This window comes from Mizuhopecten yessoensis, unplaced genomic scaffold, assembly GCF_002113885.1.
Source record: "Mizuhopecten yessoensis strain PY_sf001 unplaced genomic scaffold, ASM211388v2 scaffold10989_1, whole genome shotgun sequence".
Taxonomy (NCBI): Eukaryota; Metazoa; Mollusca; class Bivalvia; order Pectinida; family Pectinidae; genus Mizuhopecten; species Mizuhopecten yessoensis.
The window spans coordinates 323,568-349,576 of NW_018408822.1; the positions used below are offsets into that span (position 1 = coordinate 323,568).

General features: G+C 36.7%; 2 protein-coding genes across 2 annotated transcripts; one reads left to right on the top strand and one right to left on the bottom strand.

Moving 5' to 3' along the window:
* On the bottom strand, positions 1 to 17,861 carry LOC110464441 (eukaryotic translation initiation factor 3 subunit E-A-like). The gene is made up of 13 exons (XM_021519657.1): positions 17,796 to 17,861; positions 9,217 to 9,334; positions 7,376 to 7,493; positions 7,118 to 7,160; positions 6,712 to 6,816; positions 6,043 to 6,168; positions 5,717 to 5,841; positions 5,003 to 5,123; positions 2,237 to 2,338; positions 1,850 to 1,959; positions 1,459 to 1,561; positions 470 to 601; positions 1 to 208 (listed from the first exon to the last, which is right to left on the bottom strand). Exons 1-13 carry the CDS (start codon positions 17,844 to 17,846, stop codon positions 176 to 178), a joined length of 1,287 nt encoding a protein of 428 aa, XP_021375332.1. The 5' UTR covers positions 17,847 to 17,861; the 3' UTR covers positions 1 to 175.
* On the top strand, positions 16,613 to 25,779 carry LOC110464442 (E3 ubiquitin-protein ligase rnf146-like). The gene is made up of 2 exons (XM_021519659.1): positions 16,613 to 16,894; positions 21,073 to 25,779. The coding sequence occupies exons 1-2, from the start codon at positions 16,708 to 16,710 to the stop codon at positions 21,987 to 21,989; spliced, it is 1,104 nt and encodes a 367-aa protein (XP_021375334.1). The 5' UTR covers positions 16,613 to 16,707; the 3' UTR covers positions 21,990 to 25,779.
* The last annotated feature ends 230 nt before the right edge of the window (positions 25,780 to 26,009 follow it).

Below are 26,009 nucleotides of genomic sequence, written 5' to 3' on the forward strand. Positions count from 1 at the left end.
TCCAGTTGATATAATTTAATTTTAGTTTCTTTTTAGAGCACTTCATTTGAAAGTCCAAATTCACTGTCTATGCAGTAAACTGAAAAATTCCCTCTCGACTGCGACTGATGTTATAAAGTCTGTTTGCTGCGACTGGCGTTATTAAAGTCTTTTAGCACACTAAATGACGTATCTATTAACTCTCGACAGATTTATCCCACTGTGGCACCTGAAGAGTAAAACATAAAACATAGCTTAAAGATAATGAAGTTTGTTCCATGAATATTTAAAAATATCAACACTAGCCAGAACTATCATCCTACTATTTTTTTCAGTTTTCTATATTTCTTAACCAAACATTGGTAATATGTAAGGACAGTAACTGGGGCATGTAACCCTCAGTCAATTCAGAGAAAATGTCTTAGTATTTATTTTTTGAAAGAAAATTCCCTTCAAAAAGCCATTTTGTTTATATACATGATTTACTTACACTATCAGTACGGAGTCCAAGTTTCTTCTCAATGTTCATGGCCATCATCTGTGACCTGAAGGCTAGACCTTTTGTTTTTTCTATAACCTGTTGGTATGGCGACACAGCCTGTGTTCCCATGACAACATGCCCCTGTTGATATGATAGAGGAAGATATGCATTAGGAAAACTTTGATAACATTAGTCCAACAAGCTAACATTGTTCCCTGTATGATTTGTACTATTAAAATATCTTTGTACAGATTAGAAAACTTTTAATAATAAAATGTAAACAGGCTAAAACTGCTCCCTGTATGGTCTCAAGTATACCAATATCTTTTCTCTTCATTTATTGAACAAGCATCAAGGAAAATTCTCACTATCTGAACAATATCTGAATGCCAAAAAAAGTGTCTCCTTATAAGTTATATTGTAACTTCACCTGGCTCTTTTGGTCAGATTAATTAACAAGTATTATAATCAACAACCAAAATTCACTGTTTAAATGCCGATGTCTAGAGGATTGTTTTTCCAGATCAACACAAATATTGTGGAGTTGATGATATGTACTAGCTTTCTAGTTAATGTCTTCAATAAGATTCATCGGTTTGGATACATGTTATATCAAAGTTTAACTTCCTACACAAACAATGTACTTATTAAACGTGCCGTAACATTTCAGGACCCTCTGGTCCCTTTCTCAACCTATGACTCATAGCTTAGCAAAGGGTCCATCTGGTTTGTTTGTGTGTTACGTCCTATTAACAGCTATGGTCATTTAAGGATGTGCCAGATGGTGGAGGAAAGCAGGAGTTCCCGGAGAAAAATCCCGCCCAATGTCGGCCTCGAACCCGCGACCCAGTGGTGGAGGGCTATTGGTAGCAGAATGTCAGACGCCTTAAAGGGACCAGTCAGTCTTGAAACGTTGCAACACTTTCAATATGTACATGGTTTGTGTAGAAAGTAAAACTTTGATATTTCTAGTTAATGCTCAATCTGTGTCATCTTACCAGCTTTGAGTCAATCTTGGCATCTAGACGAGCGTTTCTGATCAAGTTTACAATCCACCTCTCTGCATCTTCTGATGTCATGTTCAACTTCTCTGCCAACATGCTATGGACAAATTCAGGATTGGATATTGTAATGGAAAATTTGTGGTGTTTGTCCGATACATATTAACTCGAGCACATACATATTTAAAAAAAAATGCAGGCAAACTTCTCTAAAGATATATTTTAATTTCACCGTTTACAAACAAAATGATAACTATTAAGTAATAATGTATAAAAGAATATGAGTAGGGTCTGTGCAGTTATCTCAATAAAAAAATCTTTGGCCAAAGAAGAGTTCATACAATGTCATGTTCTTCAGATAGTCATAAGTTATACTACATGTACTCACTTGATGCTGATGCACTCGTGTATCCGACAGAAGGTCTCAAAAATCAGCAATCTAGCATTTTCAATGAAATCATCAAGACAAGCCACAAGGAAGAAGTCATTCACCAAGACCTGCAATAAACCATGATTGTTTAATTATTTGCTTCATAAATCAAATTTGTAATATTGGTGTTAAGGGATATGAACACAAGTACAACAGATTTCTTTTTTTGGTAAGTTTCCAAAAAAAGGGTGCAAACTGGACTGAAATATTTTTCAATATGGAAAAATTCTGTTTCTTTTGTAAAGGAAACAGTACAATATTTTTTTAATAACACAAAGGTTGAAATTGCATGTGGAAGCAGTCTTGTAGAGCACTTCTTTACAGAACTGATAATAAAAAACTTACCTCTTCACAATCCCTGAGTTTCTGCTGGGCACCATCAAAGTCAAAGTTGACATACAGGCACTCCACAAACTCTGTGATGGGGTCACGGTAGGTATACGATTCCTGGAACACATATTAAGGACACAACCATGATACAAATGAACAAGAGGCCCAGGGGCCTTAATAGCTCACCTGGTATTTTATTTTTCAAGTTAAAACCTGCTGAGTACCATTCAGGTTTATCAAAGGAGTACAAGTAACAAAGTTGCATCTTCAATTTATAAATATTAAATTCCCTTTGCCCAAAGATTCTCTAAAACAAGTTTGGTTAGGTTAAAATCCCTTCAACGGTACAGGAGGAGAAGGATCTTTAATGTTTTCCTCTATTTCCCCTAATGGGCCCCACCCATCTGCCCTTAGAAGGAGGCCCACACACTTCAGTTTAAACAAAATTGATTCTTTTCTCCCTAAGCATGCTTCAGACTGCATTTGGTTTAAATCCCTTCACTTGTATAGTAGGAGAAAAAAAATCCTCTATTTCCCCTAATGGGCCCCACCCATCTGCCCTTAGAAGGAGGCCCACACACTTCAGTTTAAACAAAATTGATTCTTTAGTCCCTAATCATGCTTCAGACTGCATTTGGTTAAAATCCCTTCACTTGTATAGCAGGAGCAAAAAAATCCTCTATTTCCCCTAATGGGCCCCACTAAGCTGCCCCAAAGAAGGGGAATCCACACACTTCAGTTTAAACAAAATTGATTCTTTAGTCCCTAATCATGCTTCAGACTGCATTTGGTTAAAATCCCTTCACTTGTATAGTAGGAGAAAAAAAATCCTCTATTTCCCCTAATGGGCCCCACCCATCTGCCCTTAGAAGGAGGCCCACACACTTCAGTTTAAACAAAATTGATTCTTTTCTCCCTAAGCATGCTTCAGACTGCATTTGGTTTAAATCCCTTCACTTGTATAGCAGGAGAAAAAAAATCCTCTATTTCCCCTAATGGGCCCCACTAATCTGCCCCAAAGAAGGGGAATCCACACACCTCAGTTTAAACAAAATTGATTCTTTAGTCCCTAATCATGCTTCAGACTGCATTTGGTTAAAATCCCTTCACTTGTATAGCAGGAGAAAAAAAATCCTCTATTTCCCCTATGGGGCCCCGCCCCTCTGCCCCCAGAGGGGCCACACCCTCCGTTTATACAAACTTGGGTCTTCTTTGTCCAAAGATGATCTAGGACAAATTTGGTCAAAATCCTTCTATTGGTTGAGAAGAAGAAGATTTTTAAAGATTTACCTATTTTCCCCCTATTTGGCCCCGCCCCTCTGCCCCCAAGGGGGTTATACCCTCCGTTTATACAAAACTGAGAACCCTTTGGCCAATGATGCTCCTGACCAAGCTTCAGACTGCATTTGGTTTAAATCCCTTCACTTGTATAGTAGGAGAGAAAAAATCCTCTACTTCCCCTATTTGGCCCCGCCCCTCTGCCCCCAAAGAGGCCACACCCTCCGTTTATACAAACTTGAGTCTCCTTTGTCCAAAGATGCTCTAGGACAAATTTGGTCAAAATCCTTCTATTGGTTGAGAAGAAGAAGATTTTTAAAGATTTACCTATTTTCCCCCTATTTGGCCCCGCCCCTCTGCCCCCAAGGGGGTTATACCCTCCGTTTATACAAAACTGAGAACCCTTTGGCCAATGATGCTCCTGACCAAATTTGGTCAAAATCCTCTGAGCCATTCAGGACAAGTAGCATTTTAAAGGAAAAAGTTGCCGGACGCCGGACGCCGGACGCCGGACGCTGCACCATGGGATAAGCTCACTTGGCCCTTCGGGCCAGGCGAGCTAAAAATATAGGCAACACTTCTGAACATTTTTAAATACAATCACTTGGATTTCATTTTTCAGTTGCCCTTCAGCATCATTAAAGCAAAATTTAAAGTCTTGTACATAAGTTTTGACTAAAACTTGAAGCCGTTTTGAAGTACTGCACAAGTCACTTGAAAGTCAATTTGATTTCAAAAAAATTGGACTCATCAAAACAATTCCTACAAAGCTCTTAGTGTGCTATCACTCCCCCTCACACAGCAATGAACATGTTTTCGAATCCACTATCCTCCATAGTGTCACAGCTAAAGGGAGGCTACTTGTGTTATAACGAATTTTTCAAAAAAGCAAATGTGATCAGAAATAATGAGCTTTATAATGATAAGAAAGGGTGTACATTTGTGGGTTAAAATCACTAGCAATTGTTCCCTAACCTAAAAAGGCATATAGGTAATACTATACAGTGGCATCCAATTATAATTCAAAGCATACATAGATTTGCAGTAGACAATTGAAACAGTAACAAAGCATGTCTTTCCTGAGATGCATACTTATTCTACAACAAATCTGTTAAATGCATATCTTTTGTAGGAAAAAATATATACATGTACTAGGGCAGATCTATGTAACTCAACAAGTCAAGGAGATATGTACACAGTAATTAAAACTCAATAGAATTTCCCCTATTTCACTGCTAATTCCCTTATTGCCTTTACCATCAATGTCTTTCATTTTTTCTTCAAGATACTTTTATATACCTCCCTTGAAATATCGTGAAACCCAGTCATACCACCAAAATTTTGCTTGTTAAATGGTTGAAGTAAAAGGATGTTCATTACTATGCTAACTCTAGAACAAAGATATTCATCATAGCATATCTGAAGATGATATATCTGTAATTGATTTCAGAATCTGACATTGATCCTGCTGTATTAGAAAAGTCTATATTGACCTCTACCTACCTGCTGGATGACCTTGACCAGGTCTTTGAGGACGGCCCTCCTACGACCTTTGTTGGTGATTACAGCGGTGGTTAGGTATCTCAGTATGTGTGGGCTGGTTGTCTGTATGGCATTCAGATACCTGCAAAAGGACTCCAAACATTAGTTTTCAATATCTCAAATTTGTGTTCACTTTATTACTTACTGCAAGTTTCCATAGTTTAAATTACATTTTGTAGCAAAGTTTGAAACAAAATGTTATGTAAAATTCAACATAACACAAGGGATGATTTTAATTCATTCTATTTGAAGAATTGTGTAGTGTAAGTTTTGTATCTATTATACATTTATACCATCTTCTGAGGGAACTATGTCAGCAAAGTATTGCTCTGAGAAGTGTAGTAATCTACTGAGAAATTTCACACAATTTTAACAGGAAATGAATAACACCATTTTTTTTTGAAAATAAGGTTGATTCAGATTACGACATATGCTATTACAGGATAACAAACGTATGGAGTGTCATTCTTCTGTTGATGTCGAGTAAAGGTAGTTCTTGTCAAAGAATATACTACCTGTCTAGACAAACATTTATACACAGAAAATCAAACTGGCAATAGTTATATTATAATACGGTACTAAGAGCACTGATGTTATATTAAGCACTGATGTAAAAAGTCAATGAATATTTCGAGTTTCATCATGTGGTGTACTGTTATGTAATTGTCCACTTACAGAGGCTGATACAGGAACATATCAATGATGAGGTCACGACCTTTGGGATGGTTGAAAAAGACAAAAAGACTCCAGTGGATTAGCCAGGTCCTGTGCTGCAAGTTCTGTAATGCGGATCCAAAGGTCTGCAAAATTTAGCATAAATACTGGCATTAAAACATGACAAACAAATATATATTTCTCATGATCAACTATATCCTAGCCAAATAAAACAATATTAGAATAACATTTCAATATCTATGAAAGATCTTCGGTATCAGAGTTCTGTTAAGATTTTAATATCTATGAAAGATCATTGGTATCTGAATTCTGTCCATCAGACTTACATTATTATCTATGATGTCCTTTAACTTTGTCAGATCATCCAGAGCCGTCTCCCAGTTTTGCATAAGGATTTCGGAGGCCAGCTTTCCCCACAGTGTGTCCAGGAAGTTCTTGTCGGTGGAGGGCAGCTGTAAGGCACAAGAATATCACTTAATATTACTCTAACACTTAAATCACCTACTGCCTATGGAAGTTGTGCTTTAATTTTAAATCACCAAAATCCAATGCCTTTATTCAAACAATCAAACGTTGTAAATTGTATTTATAAAGCCATCCACAATTAGTAAAGGTTAACGTTGTTCCTCTATATATCTGCTCTGTGTTTTGGAAACAGGTAAATTTTTCATTTTCTATTCAAACCTGTTCCACATAAAGCCATTTCACAATTCTGGGAATGAATTCAGAAATGTCCTGTTTATTATTATGAGGCAAAAGTATTGCACCAATAAAATCACCACATACCGTGTCCATGTCTGAATGACTGTAAAAATGCACTTCTCAGGCAAATTGAAATTATTTTTAATTTAACTTTAATAATGGGAATTTTCTGAACGACAAAAACCATGATAGACTGAAATGACAGATTTGAAATGGATTTAAAATGACCATTAAGTTCTGTACTCTCAGGGTTATAGCATATGCGAACCAGTCTCATTTCTTGAAGTACTTACCAATACTCGGACAAAGTAAAGGTATTCTGCAGCTCCGGAGTAATTTCCACACTCGTACTGGAACTTGGCATACTCGTATAGTGTGTCCACCATCCTTGCTTCAAACTGAAAATATGATGTCACACAACATGTATATTTGTGGATAGGGAGACAGTTTATTCTGTTCCGTTTCAATAAAAGTACTTGTAAATAAAAAACAGGACAATCTAAAAAATTATAAATATCAATGAATATCATGGTTACTATGAAAATGGAAAGAATTTATCTGTTTTGTCTATTAACTGACAATTCTTCTCTCAATTTCATTTTCTTGAAGAACCCTTGCTTTCCTTTTCTCTCACTCTGATTAAATCAGCTACAATCATTCAATAATTTGAGATGCGAATGAATGAGTTTATGTACTTACGCCATAATCTTTATTCAGAAATTCAAATAACTGTCTTCCATCCCTGGAGCAGAAAGAAATAAACACTGACAGGTTATGATTCAATTGTAATGGTAGCAACTCGATGTTACTGATTGATTCAAACTTTTCATGATTTTGAATTGATGTATAGAATAGATAGAGAAAGGTTAGTATAAAATTTTATTTATGACAGCCAGTCGTCAAACATACTTAATGAGCAATTATAAAAAAAAGTATCCATGTTAACTGATAACATACCTCGAGCTCTGCATCTGACGTACAACTTCTGGATCTTCAAATATCTTGGTGATCATTTCTGTCTCAGCCTGAAGACTTTTGAGTTGAGCAACTACACTCATTCTCTTGTCTTTCAAATCTAACAAAAGAAAAAAATATAAAAACCTAAAAAGAAAAGTCTATACTATATGGTATTCTTTATCAACATTTGTACCACAATTTATCAATTTACCATATCTGAGGATTCCTCATCCTCGATATCCAGGGGTTGTGTTCACTTTCTCTCTCTACACCCCTGGAATATGTCATAGCAAAATTGAAGTCATAAGTGCGCCTTGTTGATGAGACAAGGAGACTAGATCGAGGGGGGCAACGACATTGATTAACAAGAGGCCCATGGGCCTTAACGGTCACCTGATTCCTAACCCCACCTTATTCAATATCTAGCATACAGATTTAAGACTAAAAGTATTTGAAACTAGCACCTCTGATTCTAAACAAGGAAAAAGAAGAAATTTTAGCACACTGACTCCTTTGGGCCCCACCCTACAGCCCTTGGGGGTAGGGCTAGCTCAAAATTTTCAAAGTATCAAACTGTCAACTCAGGGTTATAATTCCAATCAAGTTATATATAATTATTAACATGTAATATTCAAAGTATCATTTGCCATTATAAACCATAATAAATTTTGCCCCCCCCCCTCCTTCCCCAGGGGGTAAACGTGAGACCCTAGGGTCATAAACCTTAAGACCCTTCCATCTATGAAGAGTGTTTGATTCTACCATATCTGTGTCTTTGAGAAGATTTTGTTTTGAAATTTCAGTCAATTTGACCCTTTTCTGCCCCTCCCATCAGCCCCGGGGGGTCAGTCAGGGCTGATATGTGCATACCATCAAACTGCTACCGAATACTGATAATGATAACCCAAATTGAATTATTTCCAATGGAAATTAAACAAATGTTAGTCCAAAATGTGATTTCCCTATATAAACTATAGTAAAGTTTACCCCTCCCCAGGGGTAAACGCGAGACCCCAGGATCATGAAATTCACAATTTTGGTAAAGCACCTTAAGACCCTTCCATCTATGAAGAGTATTTGATTCTACCATATCTGGGTCTTGAGAAGAAGATTTTTGAAATTCCAGTCAATTTGACCCTTTTTGGCCCCTCCCATCAGCCCCGGGGGTCAGTCAGGGCTCATATGTGCATACCATCAAACTGCTACCTGATAATGCTTACCTTAATTGAATTACCTTCAATGGCAATTAAACAAATGTTGGTCCAAAATGTGATTTCTCCATATAAACTATAGTAAAGTTTACCCCCTCCCCAGGGGAAAACGTGAGACCCCAGGGTCAAGAAATTCACAATTTTGGTAAAGCACCTTAAGACCCTTCCATCTATGAAGAGTATTTGATTCTACCATATCTGGGTCTTGAGAAGAAGATTTTTGAAATTTTAGTCAATTTGACCCTTTTTGGCCCCGCCCCTCAGGCCCCTGGGTGCCAGGGACCAAACCGGCAACTGTTTCTGTTGACCTTTGGCCATGGAAGCTTTCTGCAAAATTTCATTGAAATTGGTTCAGGGGTTTTGGAGAAGAAGTCGAAAATGTAAATTGTTTACGGATGCACGACGGACGACGACGGACAAAAGGCGATCGCAATAGGTCACTCGAGACTTTGTCTCAGGTGACCTAAAAACATGGAGGTTGAGGTGGGCTTAAAATTATAAGCCAATGAAGTAGCATTTGCTGACGTTTTTACTGAACTGTAATAAATATGTATGGGCTTATTACAGTATATAATTGACTGTGTTCAGATTCAAAGGAATGGCCAGTCCATAATGTTGAAAGGAACTTACTTGATGGCACGTCCTGATCAGGATAGAGATTTTTGTGGACATCCATTGCAAAATCTACCATGTTGGTGTTACTGAGTAAATCCAACTTTCCTTTAAGCATTTCTTTTTCATCGTACAGCTGCAATACAATAAAGAAAACAATGGTGATGTAAGCGTTTATTATCTACATACATGTACACACACAAACTTACTATCTTATTTATTGCTCGTCAATTATTTATGTACCTCTTTAACAAGGGTAGACTAGTACAAATTTATATTAGAAGTAGTCTTGCATATTTTGAGAAATTCTACTAACCTAGACCATTTTTAAATCCAATAATTTTTCATTGTAAATATACAGTTATAGAGCTAGCTCTGTTTTGCATTCAAGCGATCGATAATTTTATAACTGATTTCATTTCTCTCTTCCCAAGCACCATTTGTTGTGAGTATTTGTAGTTGGATCACTATCGACAATACTAAAACTGTATTGTAATAATATATTTAATGAGAAATATCTGGCTAGTTCCCCAAGTGCCATTTCCTCCTGGCTTTCATTTATCAGCGCCATCTGTTAGTTTTACAGTGACATCGAAGTTTGGACAGGCTGTAAAAAGTGGTTTGCTATATATATCATTTATCGATATATGAAAGGTATACTGGGTTATTACTAGAAATCTACCTGTCAAAATGTCTGATCTGGTGTCAAGGCCAGAGGAACTCGGGCTAAATGTTTAAAAGGACTTCATGTGTTTCTCTTTATTCCCCATTTCAGTAATAATATTGTTACTCTTATTTGTTTCATCAGGTAACAACACACTGTCAATCGGGTAAATGTTGGTATCCCCTCAAGCACTAGCAATCTGTTAACATTATAATGATCCCAAGCACGGGTAGGTCGTGATACAGGTCATAGAATAAATTTTATGAAACGACTAATATTCAAATGCAGGATTATTACGTATACCCACATATGCGCCCAACCTGTTGGGGGGGGGGGGGGGGGGGGGGGGGGCAATGAAAATGTGCAATAATGTGGTTTTTTTTTATGGAAATTGGCAGTAATTGACTATATCCTTTTAAATTCTATTGACATTGCGCATCGGATTGATGCGAACTTTAGTTAGTGTCGCGACACTGCAATTAAAAAATAAACAAACAAAATCATAGGGGAAAGTCATGCAGTTATTTCGGACTAGGGGCCCTGACGCCCCTCCGATGCCCCATAGATCGGCCCCGATGCCCCTCTGATGCCCTATAGATCGGCCCTGAAGCCCCTCTGATGCCCCATAGATCGGCCCTAAAGCCCCTCGGATGCCCCATAGATCGGCCCTGAAGCCCCTCCGATGCCCCATAGATCGGCCCTGGTGCCCCTCTGATGCCCCATAGATCGGCCTTGAAGCCCCTCTGATGCCCCCTAGATCGGCCCTAAAGCCCCTCTGATGCCCCCTAGATCGGCCTTGAAGCCCCTCTGATGCCCCATAGATAGGCCCTAAAGCCCCTCTGATGCCCCATAGATCGGCCTTGAAGCCCCTCTGATGCCCCATAGATAGGCCCTAAAGCCCCTCTGATGCCCCATAGCTCGGCCCTGAAGCCCCTCCGATGCCCCATAGATCGGCCCTAAAGCCCCTCGGATGCCCCATAGATCGGCCCTGAAGCCCCTCCGATGCCCCATAGATCGGCCCTGGTGCCCCTCTGATGCCCCATAGATCGGCCCTTAAGCCCCTCTGATGCCCCATAGATCGGCCTTGAAGCCCCTCTGATGCCCCCTAGATCGGCCTTGAAGCCCCTCTGATGCCCCCTAGATCGGCCCTAAAGCCCCTCTGATGCCCCATAGAGCGGCCCTGAAGCCCCTCCGATGCCCCATAGATCGGCCCCGATGCCCCTCTGATGCCCCATAGATCGGCCTTGAAGCCCCTCTGATGCCCCCTAGATCGGCCTTGAAGCCCCTCTGATGCCCCATAGATCGGCCTTGAAGCCCCACTGATGCCCCATAGATAGGCCCTAAAGCCCCTCTGATGCCCCATAGCTCGGCCCTGAAGCCCCTCCGATGCCCCATAGATCGGCCCTGGTGCCCCTCTGATGCCCCATAGATCGGCCTTGAAGCCCCACTGATGCCCCATAGATAGGCCCTAAAGCCCCTCTGATGCCCCATAGCTCGGCCTTGAAGCCCCTCTGATGCCCCCTAGATCGGCCTTGAAGCCCCTCTGATGCCCCATAGATAGGCCCTAAAGCCCCTCTGATGCCCCATAGATCGGCCTTGAAGCCCCTCTGATGCCCCCTAGATCGGCCTTGAAGCCCCTCTGATGCCCCCTAGATCGGCCCTGAAGCCCCTCCGATGCCCCATAGATCGGCCCTGATGCCCCTCTGATGCCCCATAGATCGGCCCTAAAGCCCCTCTGATGCCCCATAGATCGGCCCTGAAGCCCCTCCGATGCCCCATAGATCGGCCCTGATGCCCCTCTGATGCCCTATAGATCGGCCCTGATGCCCCTCTGATGCCCCATAGATCGGCCCTGATGCCCCTCTGATGCCCCATAGATCGGCCCTNGGGGGGGGGGGGGGGGCGTTTTTTAACGCTCCTTTTATACCGCCTGTCTATCTCGAGAATACGTTCAACCAGTAAAATATGTACGTTCTTACAGATACAGTCTTGTATAATTAATGTGTAATAAGTAATATGTTTAAATAGTGCCAGCCTCGTAAATTTAATGTTATTTTATGTCACCTAAGAAATGGGGTAAGTATTGTGATCACCTTATGGATAACTCACGATTTACTTGTTGAAATCAACCTAAGGATATATTTTATTACTTGTTTTCTTTTCCTCTCTATAATCATCTGCAGATGTACGTCACTATCTATTTTTATTTGGCTACATTTCAGGTAATATGTTGACTAAAGGTAGTCATTTACTCTCCATTGATGATAATCAATTCATAATAGATAATGTATCTACGTACATCCTTAAAAGTCTGATGTAGTTATTACTGTTAGCAAGTTACATTATGTCTGTATTAATGTTATCAAGTTACATTATGTCTGTATTACTGTTAGCAAGTTATATTATGTCTGTATTACTGTTAGCAAGTTACATTACGTCTGTATAACTGTTAGCAAGTTACATTATGTCTTTATTACTCTTAGCAAGTTACATTATGTCTGTATTACTGTTAGCAAGTTATATTATGTCTGTATTACTGTTAGCAAGTTACATTACGTCTGTATAACTGTTAGCAAGTTACATTATGTCTGTATTACTCTTAGCTAGCTACATTATGTCTGTATTACTGTTAGCAAGTTACAATATGTCTGTATTACTGTTAGCAAGTTACATTATTTCTGTATTACTGTTAGCAAGTTACATAATGTCTGTATTACTGTTAGCAAGTTACATTATGTTTGTATAACTGTTAGCAAGTTACATTATGTCTGTATAACTGTTAGCTAGTTACATTACGTCTGTATTACTGTTAGCAAGTTACATTATGTCTGTACTACTGTTAGCAAGTTACATTATGTCTGTATAACTGTAGCTAGTTACATTATGTCTGTATTACTGTTAGCTAGTTACATTATGTCTATATTACTCTTAGCAAGTTACATTATGTCTGTATTACTGTTAACAAGTTACATTATGTCTGTATTACTGTTAGCAAGTTATATTATGTCTGTATTACTGTTAGCTAGCTACATTATGTCTGTATTACCGTTAGCAAGTTACATTATGTCTGTATTACTGTTAGCTAGTTACATTATGTCTGTATTACTGTTAGCAAGTTACATTATGTCTGTATAACTGTTAGCAAGTTACATTATGTCTGTATAACTGTTAGCTAGTTACATTATGTCTGTATTACTGTTAGCAAGTTACATTATGTCTGTATTACTGTTAGCTAGCTACATTATGTCTGTATTACTGTTAGCAAGTTACATTATGTCTGTATTACTCTTAGCTAGCTACACATGATATCTTAATACCAATGTTGACCTACGCAGACTCTTTGTACATCTTACAGCCTTGTTTAATTACACCCACGTAACATCCTATTGTATATCCAGTTCTACCTATCAATGTACTATAGTTAGATTGATAATACATACGGTCTATAAAGGTTTATATCAATATAGGTATATATAATGCTTACATTATGAGTACCTATAGGGTGTGAGTGGAGTATCGTGTGTAACTAGGGTTTGTATTTATGTTAAGAATGTATTGTGTGTATTTAGAAAAGTGAATTTATGTGTAATTGATACTGAACAGTTGTGTCACGGGAAGTATTATTGTGTATGTTTGTTGTTGTTATACATTTTCATATGTTAACTTTCTATCGATCCGGTTACAGTTTTTCAAATCTCAATCAATTTAACAATTCTAAAAAAATATACAGTTAAATTCTTTATGTTTGTTACAAATTCATGTACATTCTTTACAGTTAAATGGCGGTGCAAATTGTAAATTTTGCTTTCCGAAAATGAAGTTCACAATCCAGATGTGAAAATAATTGAAAAATCCAATTCTACGTGTTTCTTCCTGACAAAAAAATAAACAACCGATAAGTAGATCATTGGTGGATATAGCGTTCATTCTCACTTATCATGCGCCATTACATGTACAGTATAAGTGGGAAATGAACTTTGTATTGCGAACATTTTGATATCTTTTCTCAAAAGAGTAACATGTGTAGGATAATAAACCGAATGGGTTCTGTTCACTATTCACCAGTTTTGAAAACAGAAGTTTCCATTCCCAAAAGTCATTGTCAGTAAAACTTATACGTGATCCAGTACTTATTTAAAACAAAATGTTTTTCTTCTTCAAATTTACCATATTTGCGAATTCAAGATATACTGTGTCATAAAAACAGATATTTTTGCAACAAATGCTAACACGTTTTCTGATCGTATATGGAAATAGGCATTTGCATGGTCTAAAACGGAAATCATTCAAAACCAATGTATTCAAAACAAGATTTATTTCATTCTTTGAACTTCTTCAAGCTTTTGAACACTTTTTATGGGTTTAGTTTTAGAAAAGTATTTTTTTCATCGACTAATGCATTCTACAGTACAAAACATTCGTTCTTCAACAACACAACACATATACTACCTCGCCCGTAGTAACGTATATGTTACCTTGCCAGTCGGAGATACAAATTAAATTCTACATTATCTTCAATCGAAATGGTATGTTAGTTGTACTTATTTTGATTAACTACTATTTGTTTGATCTATATTTGAGAAGAAGAAAAATGATTATGGCAGGTTGCATTAAAACAATAATATGATTTGTTCATGTAACGTATCTGTTCACACAATTTGAACAAGTAACGTTATAACAAACTTTTATATTGAAAACAACTTCACAAAAAATCCAGAGGTAATTGAACATCAAGGCGGCTTTTAACTTATACTGCAAAAAAAGTTTGTACGCTAGCGTTTTCACTTTTTTCTATCGTTACTCCCGTTCAAAACTTTAACAGATACGTTTTCATTCCAACAGATACGTTACACATTATATTGGGCAAGTGTTACACTCATGCTACTTAGCATTATCACTAAAACAAACTTTAAATCGATGTAATGATCACGTGTGATCAACTACGTGCACCTATCTCAAATGTTCACATAACCAAGTCGATTAATTTCTTCTGGGAAAATAATGCACCAAAACAGAAATGTCACCAAAGTGACCATAATTATATACGTTACATATTGTCCAAGTGATGTGATCCCTTATCCTCACATATCCCACCCTTTTCTTTCATATCTTTTCACTTATTAATCCTTTAAAATCCATTTATGGTAGTTACATTTATTTGAACATCTAACGGTTACAATAACGTACACAAATTAACCATAATAATATGCATGCATGCCTTTGGATTCCCTAAGATTTGAAGATATTCCCCTTGAGAATTAGCCAGCTCATCGATGCAAGTACAGTTTGTAAAAGGTCTTATGGCATTATTCCCATCAAAATCCCACAAAACAAACCTAGAATCTAGAGTATCATTGTTAGAAGCTACGGCTATAGAACCATTAACAACGTATCTGGTCGACAAAAATGTTAACGTCAGCAAAATTAAATTCATTCGGTATTCGCTTTAAATTTACACATCTAGTTGTACAACAATGTTACACTTCAGTTTTATCAATGACAATGACAATTGTTTTATTCTCATAAACAATACAGGGTAGAGAATACATATATATACAAATGGGTGACACTAAGACATGGTGGAACAGGATGGACATTAGTATTGTAAATTAATTATGTCATTAATATCGATAATAAATTTAGCCAATGATGTCAATTCATGTTATGTTTTTCGCCTACTATTGAGAATTGGTTGATGTGTACATGTAAACAGGTAATGAAATTCGTTGCCAATTTCTCTTAAATAACACAAATTACATAATCTATTTTCACGTGGTATATTGAACCACCTATCACTTTCAATTGGTAACTTAGTATTACATGTTCTAAACTTACAATACGCTTTGGCTAGTATCGTGTAAGCTACAAAAAAGTTCCCACGACAATGAGTACAGTTTCATTAGATAAATACAGGTCACGTATTTGTTGAAATTTTAACGGACAAACCACGAATATCAAGTTTCATGCAGGATACTTGATATACGCTAACGGAATTAATGTCAATTAGTTTTTTATGCGATGTAAGATACCTTTAGTCAATATACCAAGATATTTAAGACTTTTGTTCGCCGATAATAAATGCTTGTATTATGGGTATTTTGTTTAGTAACGTATCTGGCGAGACATTTTGCGACAGTATAGGTAATCGCCAACAAATCATATTTTAGCTTAAATTATTGATATTGAATTAATTAAGTTTTGTTTAGACATAAGTAAACTTAAAGTATGAAGAAAAACATGAATTTAAAATTAACTGAAAAAAATGCAAAGCCTTTTTGTATCAGAAAAGGTGACGCGACAACGATTATTTGAGTATATTGACATGTTCATGAACGTTTTTCATTATTTTGTTTGTTTGTTTCAAATGTTGAAACAGTGAACGATAGTTTTGACGTTTAGGGTATATATTTTGGAATGGAAGGATCATGCGACATGATTTTTGTTAATGGCGCATGATAAGTGAGAATGGGCGATATACAACAAACGCAACTTTTAATAAGTGTTTTGTGTTGCAGGTCGAACCTCGATTTTATGACAATCCGGAACATCAATACCAGTTACAGGATCAGTAATTACAATTTTTAGTTTAGTTTCGGATCTATTCTCAATTTTCATGGTTAGTTTGATAAAATACCTTCACTTTTTCAAGACAAATCATCATTTTAATTCCATTTCATGACATGACTTGCATCATAAAAGATATATTCCATCATTGACATCACTTGATGCGAAACTAATTGCCTCACAGTCGAAGGTGAAGGTCGGGGCTGCCACGAACTTCTTTCAGAAGTGACGGAAGAAGCGAACTGAAAAATATCTTGGAAATGGCATAATACGACAATTCCATGTTCGTGATGGATAGGAATGAGCCAGTACTTGACATCAGGAATCGGACGAGTAGAAGTTCCACCCCCAATGGCGATCAAGAGGGACAACAGACTGCTACGAAAATGTCGAATGAGAAAGACACTGTCGAAAAACAAGCTGTCCACTCGAAATTACTTGACAAAGACCAAAAAGAAAATGGACATGGTAGGCCTATAACGTAGAACATTTTATATAAAATTTGGAGATTTCTTATTATTGTTGGTATATCGTAATGGCATTGCCTCCATAGTCTATCGATATTGTACAGATTTGTTTAGAAAGCGAACACGATGCATGGCCTGTACAAGACATTTTCAATTACACAGGGAAATAATCTTGCATTCGGGTAACAGTTACACATTTCAGTAATAATTTTATTACTGAAATGGGTAATAAAGTGAAATAAAACACACAAAAATTGAGACAACTGAATTTTTGTAAAATGACAAATTTTATCACCTCCATTTATAGTGTGTTGTAGAGTAGCTACAAATAGCAAACATAAAAAAAAATCAAGCTCACCTGTCACATTTGCACTGGATAGTCCCATTGACACTGAAGTCAATGTAAAATGTAACATACTTAACATTACACCGAAACGCAACAAAATACACCATGATTACAAACTCCACAACCACACATTACACAAAGTAGAAACAAGCAAATACTTAGGACTAACACTACAAAACAACCTACGATGGGACAAACACATAAACAATATCACAGCCAATGCCAATAGGTCCCTAGGTTTTCTCAAACGCAACCTGAAAATAAACTCACCACATATAAAAGAACATGCATACAAAGCACTAGTTAGGCCTAAACTTGAATACTGCTCTTCCATTTGGGATCCACACAACACAAACCAAATTAAACAAATAGAAAAAACACAACGAAGAGCAGCACGCTACGTACAAAACAGATACCACAACACTAGTTCCGTAACAGACATGATCCACACACTTCAATGGCCAACACTACAAACACGACGCTTATACACTAGAATTATCCTTTTTTACAAAATTATACACAGAATCGTAGCTTTAAACCCAACACATATACTCACACCTGTAGACCCCCGCACCAGACAGGTACACCCGTACGCATACAAACACATATCTGCTACAAAGGACACCTACAAATACTCATTCTTCCCACACACAGTAACACAATGGAATCTCCTCCCCTTAGCAGCAGTCCAATGCACAACACTAGAGGACTTCAAGGCACACTTACCCTACACAGCCCTTGAAGCCCTCATCACACACTAGTACATACAACAGATTTTAACTTTTTATCTATACCTTGCACAAAAAAAAAATCACAAAAAAACCAACCCCACCCCTAATCACTATAAATAACCCCTTCACGCCTCTACAATAGGACCCCCGATGCCATAATCATCAAACTGATGGAGCCCTCGTATAAAGAAGAAAGAAGAATGGAGACCATTGCAAAGTCAGTGATATGGTTTGTCCTTTTCACAAAAAGTTAGACATCAGAATTGATAATTTTTGTGCACAAATGTACTTCATTGTGTTATTTATTGGATTTAGTTGACAGAATGACGCCCTTTTTTGCTCCAAGTGTTTAAAAGAACTTTGTGTGTTTTTATTTCACTTTATTCCCCATTTCAGTAATAAAATTGTTTCTCAAATGGGTAACCGTTACCCAAATGCAGGATTATTACCCATATGCGCTGTTGTGCCCAACCTGTTACAGATCAGCAACAGGCCTATACCTATTGATATGCTTACAAAAAGTTATGTCGTTGAACATGTAGTACAGTTGGCAATGTACTCCCTTTACTTTCCATCTATAATTCGGATGTGTCTTGTCTGAATCCAGGTCTAGCTCATGCGTCAGCTTATGTAACAGGAAGAAGAGAATGCAACAGGTTACAGCCAGATCGGGATTAGAACCTAGGACCCAGTTGACAACTTGACCCAGTCTAGTTCTGCTGCATGTACCTTCCTCATTCCTATTTTTCTAAGACTATGCCCCCCAATACACCACAACTATTTACAACCCAGATATCTGGGTGCCCCGGCCCATTACCAAGCATTCACCCAGTGCTTGAAACAAGGTCTGGCAAGCTCACCAATTCTGTAGCAGGAAAAAGACCAAAGCAACGAACAGACCAGGATTTGAACCCAGGACCCTCTAAACTCGAGACCAACGCCCTACCAATTCAGCAACCTGGTCATGAAAAATTGACCCAGTCATGCAGATTGGCTACATTTATATATGTTATATTGGAACCAATGACCAAAGAAATACAAATGTTTCGGTACATAATAGATTTTAAGTACTTAGGCAGTTGCTACTAATGTTTCAACCAAGCCCTTTGTTTGCATTTTGTGTTCTAGGTGGTGCTAGTTTAATAAAAAAAATATATGATTCTTCAGTGTTTTTAATCTTTTTCAAAAAAGTATTCAATCATCCTATTTTTAGAGACCAAAACTTTCCGATACAGAAATGTCTAGAATTCACAGTAAGGTGGTTGCAGGAAAGAAAATTAAATAGTTTACTTATGATATGACAGGTGTCATGTTTACAAAAGTGCTTTTTGTATACATATATATATATATAAATGGAAACTCTGATAGTCCAGCTGCAGTATCTTTTTTCAGCCATCTGATATACTTCCTTATTGCAACTGATGGGGTTAGTGGCAAGTAAAAACTCCAGCTGTGAAATTGAAATATTCATATTTCACCTATACCAATGTCCATTCCGACTTTCCATGGCTATCAACCAAACATGCTAGTTTCATTCAATGTGTTTTTTAGACTGTTGAAGTAAGGTGGAGGTGGGGTATGATCTGCTACAAGGTAAACTTTCAAGCCTTTTCAGGAGTGTGTACTTTCATATTTCCAATATCTACAAATATGCTGCCAGATTTTGTGAAATTCTGCTTAAGCTTTACTTTTAATACATTTGCATGTAGATAATAAGGGAAGTGGGAGATCTCTACAAAGAGTGAAGCTCTGGGTTGCCAAGCAGATAGATTCATCATTTAACAAGGAATATTTATACAAGTTTGGCTGTAAAAAGAAGAATAAATACAGGAGTCCGTCAGTAAAAAGTATAGTACTGGTCAATCAAAACAGATGCTGATACATCAGTTACTGTACTTGTAGTAAATACTGAAAATTTCCAATAGCAATGACATAATAGCTACTTGTAGGGGGAGCTGCTGCAGGAGTTGTGCCGTTGCTTTTAATTGGCTGCAGTGCAATTTCTACCTCCTTTTTTGTAGGGGCCTGTGGGAAAAACCACAAACAAAATGCATGATTTTGGAAAATTACAACAGAAATTATCCTGGGGAAGGGGCCTTTTATTGGGGCCGTATAATTGATTGATAGGTTCTAAGTCCGCTTCATTACCGAGTAGTTTGGTTATCCAGCAGACGGATATAAGGCCCTATTTATAAGAGCCCAAATCCATGCTAAAAAGTCAATGCATGGACTGTATAATATTGTTTCCACATGTATAAATAAAAAGTAAAACCACCTTCATCTAAATGGCAAGAAACTGTGATTATACTATAAGTGTGCTTAGAAGATATATATACTGAAATTTAGACTCTGGTGTAAACAATGTGTTCCAAGTACTTGCTGGGCAACTAGGCTTCAGAAATCGACTTGCCCTGGATGAGTATATATCCAAATTTTGTATTGATCAAAGAAATTGCACGGGACACCACCACTTTTTAAGAAAAACATTTTATCACATACATTTTATTTTTAACTGTAGCCAAGAAAATCACTTGTTTGGGATCGCAATTTGAAAAGACCAACATTATCATAATCATATATAATTTCTAATATTTGCTAAATGTTTTTCCTTGAGGAAGTGGGATGTTATCATTTTCTCACTTGCCTGGGCCTGGAAACTGGTTGTTTATGCAGATCTAGACATTTACAAGAGAGGATTTTTACACCCCTACATTGGTTGTAAATAGTGCTGTCTTTGAGATGACAACTAATTAAACACCTACAGCCTGGTGTATAACAGCCAATATTCCCCACCCTTTCCACCTTGTCCCATAAATAATTTCTTTATCAAGCCAGGTTGACAAAGGGACCAGTTGATCTTAAAATAATTGTGACACATTTGATGTGTACATGATATTGTTTGTGTATGAACGAAAGCTTTCATACACAGTGATTTCCAATCTGAATATTGAATGTTAGTGCAGAGGGTTAAATACTGAAAAAGAAAGTGGCTAGCCTGACTAAGATTAGAGAAAACATCAGTTCTTGATTGTGAACTGACTTGTAGGGCTGCTATTGCAATATGTTACCTGCCTAATGTTTAATTTGGTTTTTTTGTTACAGATATCATCATTGAGTGTTCTGTGTGTCTCCAGCCCTGTATCCACCCAGTCCAGCTTCCTTGTCAACACATATTCTGTTTTCTGTGTGTGAAAGGAGCAGCCCATCGAAGCAAGCGGTGTGCCTTGTGCAGACAGGAAATTATACCTGAGTTCTTTCAGAAACCTAAGCTGATAAGACAACAAGACTTAGAAAAGACTATAGCATTTGACGACAAATATCAGTGGTTTTATGAGGGAAGGAACGGTTGGTGGCAATATGATGACCGAACTAGTCAGGAATTGGAAATTAAACACAAGAATGGTGATAAACTCTTTGAGTTGTTGATTGCAGGATTTTTATATGTAATTGACCTTGAAAATATGGTTCAATTCCGTCGAAATGATCGCACAAGAAAAAGAAACATAAAACGTGATGAGACTACCATGGAGGGTGTCAAGGGTGTCGCGGGACTTAAATATTCTAACCAGAGTTCGACAGAAAGACCTGGAGCTGAGGGTGTAGAGCAGCCAAGGGCCAGCTCAGGCATCCTAAATGTTGGCACTCCAACTGATATTGGGCAAGATGATGCAATATTGTCTCCTCCAGCACCCAACAATACCCCCCAGACACCACAAACCCCGGCTGACAGTCCTCCTGATAGCACATCAGGCTCACAGCAAGACCTATCTCGACACTTTGAACATCTCTCATTGGACGAACTGGATCAGCCACAGACTTTCGTACAGCAGACAGATACTGGCCCTGACCAGTCACATCAGAGATCACAGATGATGTCATCTAGTGGTCAGTCGGTGAGCATGATACATTTAGGTCAGCACCCAGTGAGTGGACAAAGGTTTCCATCCATATCTGGTCCAATAGAGTATGAACTTGGAGAAAGCTTGTATTCATCATCAGATTCTAGTGATAATGACTAAAGGGTTTATTGTTCAATATACGAAATCATGATCAGTCACCACAAGACATAGGTTTAGTTTTGACACAAACTATGCTTCGGGTTGGAAGTAAGAACTACGCATAGCAAAAGCATTACTGATTGACAGCACTTTTATCCTTGGGCTAAAGTTAATCTCATTCAAGTAACTGGAAAATTTATTAAAATAATAAATCAAACATTCAAAAAACTTCTAAAATAAGTGCTCTCTTATCAAGAAAAATAGAAGAAAGTTTTAAGCTTTTGGCTCTGGACTACCACTGCATCAGAGAAAAGCTAGTCCAGTCATCCATTTTGGTACTAATTCTGATGTTTACTTCCATTAATGATGGTTAATTTTCACCAATATAGGATATTGTTTTTGTATTTAGAATACTCTGTTCATCCCGATGATTTTTGCATTGGTCTAACAACTTGAATGAATGGTCCTTAACAGTAATGATATCCAGTGTGTAATAACATGGAATGTTCCAGTGTGTTGGGTTTCGTGAGGAGAAATGTCATTTGCTACCAAGTTCTGTGCTATGTTGAACCATCATTGTAATAGAAATATGTACAACAGTGCTTTTACAAAATGTAGCTTTGAGATACCTACATTAGAAATCATTGCTGCTGGATTGTAAGTCAATACATGCTCCCTTTCAGTAATTGTGCTATATAGTACATTTGAAAATTTGAGCCCCCTCATATTTTTCACCATGACAAAATTTACATATATATATATGGTTAATTACTAGTACCGTACTTTGTATTGGCAGAAGGATTGAAAATATGTCTGTGATTTACGTTTATACCGGCTGATCATTCTACCCCAGGACATTTTGCACATGTACCAGCAGGCTGTTGGGAAATATATACCTATATAGTGCTCCTGCAAACTGTCATGATAAAAGATCTCATTTTTGTTATATTATGTATATAAAAATCTGTTGCTGTACATATCTCACTGTTAATATAAACTTATTAAAACATATTGTATTTTTATAACTCAACACATGTTGCATTACTTAAGGATGTATGCTATAAATTATTCCTGTGATTTCAATATTTGAGACTAGGTTATCTCCCTTAAATTTAAATTCAGCATTGGCTCCGATCCATAGTCACTCATATTCATATGACCCTGGCTTGTGAGAGGGCTCTAAACCCTAAATTTAAAAGAAAAAAGGTATAATGATAACATTTTACGGTTTCAATATTTTTGTGTGTAATTTTTTAGGATAGGCAATGCATACACAAAATGTCATTATAAAATAGCATATTTCCTTAAGTTTGACTTGTGGTATATGTTGTACTAGTCTGTACCACCTCTCTGTCAAGAAGCTAAGTCGGTCATCCTCCAATGATGAGATTTTTTAAAGCACCGAAATTACAATTATGTTTTTTTGAGTATAAAACAATTATTTCTGCAACATTGATAGTAAGAATCTTGATACACTGTACCAGAAATGGAGGAAGTACTGTAAATGGAAAACAGAAAAAAGTGAACAACTGGTTCAAGTAAAAAAAATGGATATTATTTGATGCAGTACTGAGTATAACAGTGTTGAATATACAAGATTTTGTTTGATTTTTATGCATTTATTCATCCTATTTAAAAGAATCTTCTTTTCTGAAATTGCTGGATTTGAAACAGTGCATGTTCTATTTGCCTTATTTGTTCAGGTAACTTTGCTTAAAGAACCTTGTACCAGAAATGCATTTGTTTGTAGGGCTGTCATTTTTAATGGATCAATGTACATGTATCATCAATTTGAGTAATATGCTTCATTAGATGAAATTTATCGATAGATATTTTCAAATCTTGATACAATAGTGAATACATTCAGAAATAATATAACCTTGCATCACAACTGCAAAATCTTTATTCACCACAAAAGCAATATTCATGATCACTGATAAGTGAAACTTGAGAAAATCTTCTTGTATAAAAGACAGAATAATAATCAAATCAATCAGATTAAAAATTATCACAAAAAATTGTTCAAGCTTTTATCAGGTGCTAGATATGTTACAATGTATTGCAAGTTTAGGTTAAACTTGGTAATTCACTTCATGAAATTATTTATTGCCATTCATGCATAATCTGTTAGTGAAGATCAGGGCTGGGAACAGAGGTGGAGACAGAGTGCAGGAAGCTACTGTAGCAGCCAAGGAATAGGAGGGAAAATCACTGACATACTGCAGTATAATATCCTGTATTAATTAGAATGGCTTACCTTGTAAATACATGAAAGAACTGCTGGTTTTATTTAAGATGATAACTTTGAACATGGTATTTTTTATGGACAAATGTAAAATACAGCATCAAAGGCAAAGATAAAGACATATTTATCTGACTTAGTGGTTTAAAATTGTAAGTTAAATTCAAGAATTTCATATTTTATAGCCATAAATCCATGGATTGTAGAACAAAAGTGGAACTATCTCATTTGTGTGTATATGTGGCTTTCATTCCCAGTCACTGAATTGTAAAAAAATGTAAGCTACAGATTATTTTTACTTCAGGTATCCGCCTGTGAACAAAACTGAACACTAGGACTAATTGTACAGGTGTTAATATACCTTTAAGTGTGATGGTTGAAGAAAAATACAATATTGTTTGTCATTGCTTCAGGTTTATAAACATGTAATTAAATAATTTCAGCATTTTCGTAGAATGCCATGGCAATAAACTGATATAAAGGAAACTGTACCAGGTAATCTTAACATGAAATGGTTAGACTGATTCTGATCAATTCATATGCATTGCTTGATTTAGTCTGAAATAATTGTCTATTTCCTCTTTAAAATTCTAATTGAAAAAATTAAAGAGGAGTTAGTCAGTTATTTCCTTCTTACTGAACCAGGCTGTTCATACGAGTAATAACCTTGCGGTATGGTCATGATCATATATCTTATGGCTTTGTCAAGTGGAACAATAGAGAAGTAATGTATCATTGTTTTCCTTTTTACATATCTTGATACTTTCTTACAAACTCGCTTAAATCAACCTTGAATAGTACTCAATACATTTGCATAATCTGAAGTTGAACCATACAGTATTTGAAATGTAAACTAAAATGTCAATAGAACGCTAATTCCTATAAAATCAAACGGAATATTCTACCGTCAACACTGCAAGTAATGACCAGTGTGTGAACTACCTTTACAATAACTATGGAACAGTAACAGAGTATTCTAAATGTACACTTTATTCTGTTTAACCTTAAATGATGCTTTTTCTTCCCAAACGGAATTATTGATTTTTAAAGACAGTTCAATGCTATGAGACATTTTCTATTTCATTTTAGATAGTGTAAATAAATTTGTTTTGTATGGTTCTGAATTACAGTCAACAGTGTATGGTCCAGAGGACACTTGGGCTTGTATTGTGGAATTTAGTGCTTAATTGTGGTAGAACATGAGGTGACAGATATATGCTGTAGTCTAGGTACATGAAATGTACCCAATAGTATAAATAGTTGAATTTTTAACTTGATGGACATGGTCCTGGTTTGTTGTAATTTTAATCTACATTTATTTATCATGTGTTACTATATGAGAACAAAATTAAGTAAAAAAAATGACATTCTCACATTTTGTTACTTCTTCCTTTTTTGTCCTATTCCTAGGTGTTACTAAAACAAAACCTGTATTTGTATCTGTTATGCAAATTTTAAGATTTTTTTCTGTTTGAAAATGTTCAGGTTGTGAATCTTTGAATTGATCGTGGTGTGAAAATATTTCGCATTGGCGGTGTTTTCGATATAATAAATATATATTCACATGGTTGTCTTCTAATGCCCTCAGAATTGATTTCTTACTGCCTTCCTTTTCTTATCCAGCTAAAAATGAAATGGACCATAGATATATCGATTAAAAATTCTGATTGTAAAAACCTTTTAAAAATTCAATATGGCTGCCCCACATTAATTTCTCACTTGAGATCAACAGAGGACCAACGGAAACCTATACTGGTGAAAATCCTGCAGTAACTGAGAAATAGTGATCACAATTTGTC

What these genes read in the sequence shown, in the direction of transcription:
- LOC110464442 (XM_021519659.1), top strand. Translation starts at nt 16,708, where the DNA reads ATGTTCGTGATGGATAGGAATGAGCCAGTACTTGACATCAGGAATCGG. An exon ending in CCAAAAAGAAAATGGACATG is followed by an intron (nt 16,895 to 21,072) that starts GTAGGCCTATAA and finishes TTTTTGTTACAG; the next exon opens with ATATCATCATTGAGTGTTCT.
- LOC110464441 (XM_021519657.1), bottom strand. Translation starts at nt 17,846, where the DNA reads ATGTGTTTGTATGCGTACGGGTGTACCTGTCTGGTGCGGGGGTCTACA. An exon ending in TGATCAGGACGTGCCATCAA is followed by an intron (nt 7,494 to 9,216) that starts GTAAGTTCCTTT and finishes TTCTTTTGTTAG; the next exon opens with ATTTGAAAGACAAGAGAATG. An exon ending in TTTACTTTGTCCGAGTATTG is followed by an intron (nt 6,169 to 6,711) that starts GTAAGTACTTCA and finishes TGTGCCTTACAG; the next exon opens with CTGCCCTCCACCGACAAGAA.